The 4,656-nt window shown below is 36.8% G+C and overlaps 1 protein-coding gene across 3 annotated transcripts in view; it reads right to left on the bottom strand.

Annotated features, from left to right (window-relative positions):
• Positions 1 to 163: 163 nt before the first annotated feature.
• The window catches only part of SGIP1 (SH3 domain GRB2 like endophilin interacting protein 1), a 233,691-nt gene continuing 229,198 nt past the window's right edge, over positions 164 to 4,656 (bottom strand). For all 3 annotated transcript variants that reach the window (XM_019528431.1, XM_019528429.1, XM_019528428.1), the window contains 2 exons: positions 4,035 to 4,199; positions 164 to 3,155 (listed from right to left, as the gene is read on the bottom strand). In XM_019528431.1, coding sequence (XP_019383976.1) covers positions 3,133 to 3,155; positions 4,035 to 4,199 — 188 coding nt within the window. In that variant the 3' untranslated portion in view covers positions 164 to 3,132. The remainder of the gene's footprint in view (positions 3,156 to 4,034; positions 4,200 to 4,656) is intronic.

The raw sequence follows: 4,656 nt of genomic DNA on the forward strand, positions 1-4,656 counted from the left end.
TAAAATAAAGTATAAAGTGAGATGCATGTTACCTGCAATATTTGCATAAAAAAACCCCAACACATTCTTTTCCAGAGTGCAATATGGACCCACTCTTGAAGCAAGGATTGGTAAGTGATATACAGTATATTTTATGAACCAATTATGAAAAAACAAATTAATATTTTTCTTGTAGGCTGTTCATTTTAAATTACTTGCCATATATTTAATTCATATTTTCAAATAGATACAGCTTACGCAGTACACAGAACCCTATTTCCAATCACTGAGGGGGGGAGGAAGGAAGGAAGAAATCAAACTATTGGATCAATATTCCCTTTTGAAATATTGTCATGTTCACTTCCAAATGCCAGGAAAATGTGTGAATTTTCAAAATTTAATTGCACTTTATCCCGTACTTTTATATTTAATTTTTTGTGAACATGCATGAAAGTTGGTTATCAAATACATTTCTGAATCAGTTTAATCTAGAAGTCTGTAAAGTTTAACATGTGCTCTAAAAATAACCCGTTTTCTGTATTTTTTAAAGCACTCTGAAAAATCTGTTGTTAATAAGCACTTTTCAGCATACAGAATTGATATACATGCCAGTAATTTTTTTTACCTTGAAGTGATATTTGTAAGCCTTTTGCTGCCAACGTCTGAGAGAGTAAAATAAGTATGATCCCAACACTTGTAGGATATCCAACACCACAAGTAATGCATGATTTTAGGTATCTGTGCACCTCAATATCAGAACAACTTCAGTATTTATTTTGAATAGGGTTTTTTTTTTTTTTTTAAACACATCAAGATTCTTTTATTTAAATGAGACAGAAACTGGCTTTTCATCTTCTCAGCCATCATGCCATGAATATCACAAATTCTACCACCATGTTGCCAGCAGTAGGCTATGACATATCAATTTTTACTAAAAAAAAGTTTTTAAATTGTCCTTTACACAAAGAGCCATAGATAATCCAACTTCCCTCCAGGCTGAAGTGTTTGGATCTACAGCCCATCTTTCATTTGACAGTTTATACACAATGAGAAGTGCTTCTTATCCGAAGACTTTTCAAAGTACAAAGTGTAAAAGCAAAAGCTAGTCACCACAGCAGGCGTGAACATTTGTGAAGTTAATACTCTCACATGCAAGAGTGAGAGAACTGAAGAGAACTGTCAAAACAAAAATACCGTGTGTTTTCTCATGAAGACCAGTGTATTCATCTATTAAACTGCACATTTTTAAGTTTTCAAAACTTAAATAATATTTCTCTAAAATAATATGCTATAAGCAAGGCAAATTCTATATCTTGCATCCACACTAGAGACTCTTGACTTGCCATTCTGTTCCCAGGTCCACAGGAACAGTAAGCGTAGCCCTAAGAGACTAGGACTGGCTTTTCTGATCCTAGAGGAAATATTTAGAGCCAGAGTTTTAGCGACAGCCTCATGTTACACAGCCTTTTTTATTCTCATAGTGCATTTCCTCCAAGAAATTTTTTTCCCCCTCTAAGAACAGTCATTTTCTGATGCAAGATCTTCATGTACAAACGCATGTTTTGTGCAGGCAAAAAGGACAAACAGGCCCAATTAACTGCTCAACTATGTAACTAGTCATCCCATTTCATGCATCAGCCCAAAGCTTTTTTGTTTAGCTTATATTACATTTCAAGCTTAAAAAAATATTACCAAATCAAAGTCATGGAACTAACAAGCTGTGCACTCAAGTGTACACAGGGTTGGTTGCACTTTAAAAATTGTCTACTAGTGCTACTGGCTTACTCCATTATAGGCACAGGAAATAGCCTTCAAACATTGAGACATTTGAACTGGCCATTGTAACCATTCAGGCTTTTTCCTCAAAGCAGAGATGTCCTGTGGCAAGACAAATTTAGGAGACCAAGATTTTATTCTTGCCTTTGCCACTGACTCACTTTTACCTAAGGCAAAACAAAGCCTCAGTTTCCCCCCATGTGAAACAGAGATAAACCATTCGCCTACACAACATACTTCAAGATATGTGAATAAAAATGTCAAACGAGAGCTAAATATCAGGATTATCTTGCATTCTTTTTCCATATATTTGTGTTTTTGTCTGCTTAAACGATAAGATCTTTGGACAAGGAACTTCTTCTTACAAATCTATAAAGCATTTTGCATATTATTTATAGTTAAAAAATAGAGAGGAAAAGAAAAGTAGCCAAACAAGCCTACAGATGGGACTGCAAAACAGGAAACAGTTGTTGAAAAATATGCTATTTAATATAGTAACTTTGAGCCTACAGGCCTCCGACCAGATCTAAAGTCATCACTGAATGTCTTAAACTGCCTGCTTAGTTCATAATCTGCACATCTGTAAAGTGTCAGACTACTGGGGGAAAATCCAAGAGTCCGACACCTATTTAATGGTAACTGGAATTTTTTACAGTTAATCTGCAGGGCATAGAAGTAAAAGGTCATTGTTGGAAAGATTTTTTGTTTTGTTATGACTTAAAAAGAAGTTTTTAAGTGAGATTCTTCTGTTTTGCCTTTTGAAGGAGAATAAGTCATAAACCTCAACATGTACTGAAATATTGTTTTGCAGTTACAGCTAAACATCTGAAGATAGAGCTTTTAATTTATCACTATAAGACATACTAAGGACTGAAGAAAAAGTAGATCAGTTTGCAGGTTCTACTTAATTTTTTTTTTTTTTTATGAGGCACCCCCTTTATAACGGCTATCTGTATTGTATTTAAATCTTATATATTGACAAAATGTAATCTACCTCTGTAAGCATTGTGCCATTCAACAGTACTACTATTAAATTTATATACCACAGTTTAAATTACATCCATTTCATGAATGGTAAAATGCTAAAACTCAGGTGTCTAACTGCCAAAATACAGCCTTACTGGAATGAGTACAATTTACAAATACAATAATTACATTTTAAAACCATTAACAATGTTACATCTAGAAGTAAATACTGTAAGACTGGTCAAAACAGTGTTTTCTGAGGAAAAAATGCTGAAAGTCGCTGACACTTCCAACAGAAAAATGTCCCAAGTGCAGGATTTAGTTCATTTTCCTTAAACTGTAAATAAAACCCGTTCGATATACAGCAGTCCTTGGTTATATGGATTTTCCATATACTTGCATATGCTTCCATTAGTTATCAGCCAAGTATTTTCCTATAAACAGAATATGTTAAAACAACAGGTTACTAAGTATGTCATTTCTCCCATCAGTTTTGTTACTAGAGCCATAGTGAGCGTAAACAGTGGTGGAGATCTCACACTAGTTCTACTTTGACATTGCTTCATTGGCTTCAATGGAATTACTCTCAATTTCACACTAGAAGTTGGAACAAATCTGCATTTCAGTTGTATTTTTGACCAGGCATCCGTCTATGCATTTATGAAATGCCAGATTAGCACACAAAGGCACTTATTCTCTCAGTGCCAAGGGAAAGCTAAATGGAAAAGATTACCTGCACCTCCTATTCTACCGTACGATCCACAGTCAGATGGCACTATCCACAAAGAGGAGGAAGGAGGGAAGGGGGTCAAGCTCACTTAGAAATGCCTTTATTCATATCTTGGGAAGACACTGCCAGTGAAATTCCTCTGGATCCCTTAATGATGCTTAAAGCACCCACCTGGCTTAACACTTAGTGGAGACTTGAGTGCTACCTGTAGCTTCAAGTCTTTTGGTAAAGCAACAATAGCTCTTTAATGTTTAAATTGTCATAGCCCGTGTACAGCTGAGTCAGCCATTTGAAAAAAAACAGTGAGAACAGTATGCACCCAAAGGGCCAGATAAAAACTGATCACCTGGTAGACATAGTTTCTAACTGAGCAATGATCCAAGAAATCTTGATGAAGCAATTTTTATCAGAGCGCTGTGTGTAACCAAAATAAGCACCAAGGCCACCCATTTTAGTAGAAATACCAACTACTGTCTTGCAAATATTTCCTTCCTGCAGAGGAGGATGCATGGCAGATGGCTAGTGCCTGGCACACTTTTTGGTACAGTCCAAAGAGTCGAGGAGAAGTTCATGAAATGCTTACCTGCTGCAAATCTCTTTTTAATGAGTGAAAACCGGTACCCTGCTCCAACAAGTTCAATGTCACAGCCGGACAGAGTGCTCCCTTCACTGGTAAACTGCACTACCAATGGGGAAGGTTTGCTTGGTCCTTCAGAGAGCTGGAATCTTGCCAGCAAAGAACCCACACCTTTGGATTAAAAATTCCAGAAGGAGATGATTACAAGAAAACAATACACGCTGCTTGTGAGATGGACTATAAACAGAGAATCCTAAATTGCAAGCAAATGCAATAGGAAATACTATTCGAAAGGGCCCATTGATACATTTGGTTTCCCCAAGTTATATAAACGGCAAAATATACACTGCACAGCAACAGTACACACAAGCACACTGGTCTGCTCAAGACAGCCTGCCTCCTCGTGGGAAGCAGTACAACCATGGTTGTGCAGATGACTGCATTAATTTGGGAGTGAACTAATGGGCACTATCACTCAGCAGTGCCAACAACCCATCTCAAGGGCCGCTCGGAGATGTCTAGACTGCTTCCATCTTAGGAAGCAACCTGCTTGGAACAGTGCAGGGAAAATTTGCTGGATAAATGCAGCCTAAGACAGTGGGGGCCAATTTTTTTTTTTTTTTTTTTT

Source organism: Gavialis gangeticus, unplaced genomic scaffold (genome assembly GCF_001723915.1).
Source record: "Gavialis gangeticus isolate Ggan-Ray unplaced genomic scaffold, GavGan_comp1, whole genome shotgun sequence".
Taxonomy (NCBI): Eukaryota; Metazoa; Chordata; order Crocodylia; family Gavialidae; genus Gavialis; species Gavialis gangeticus.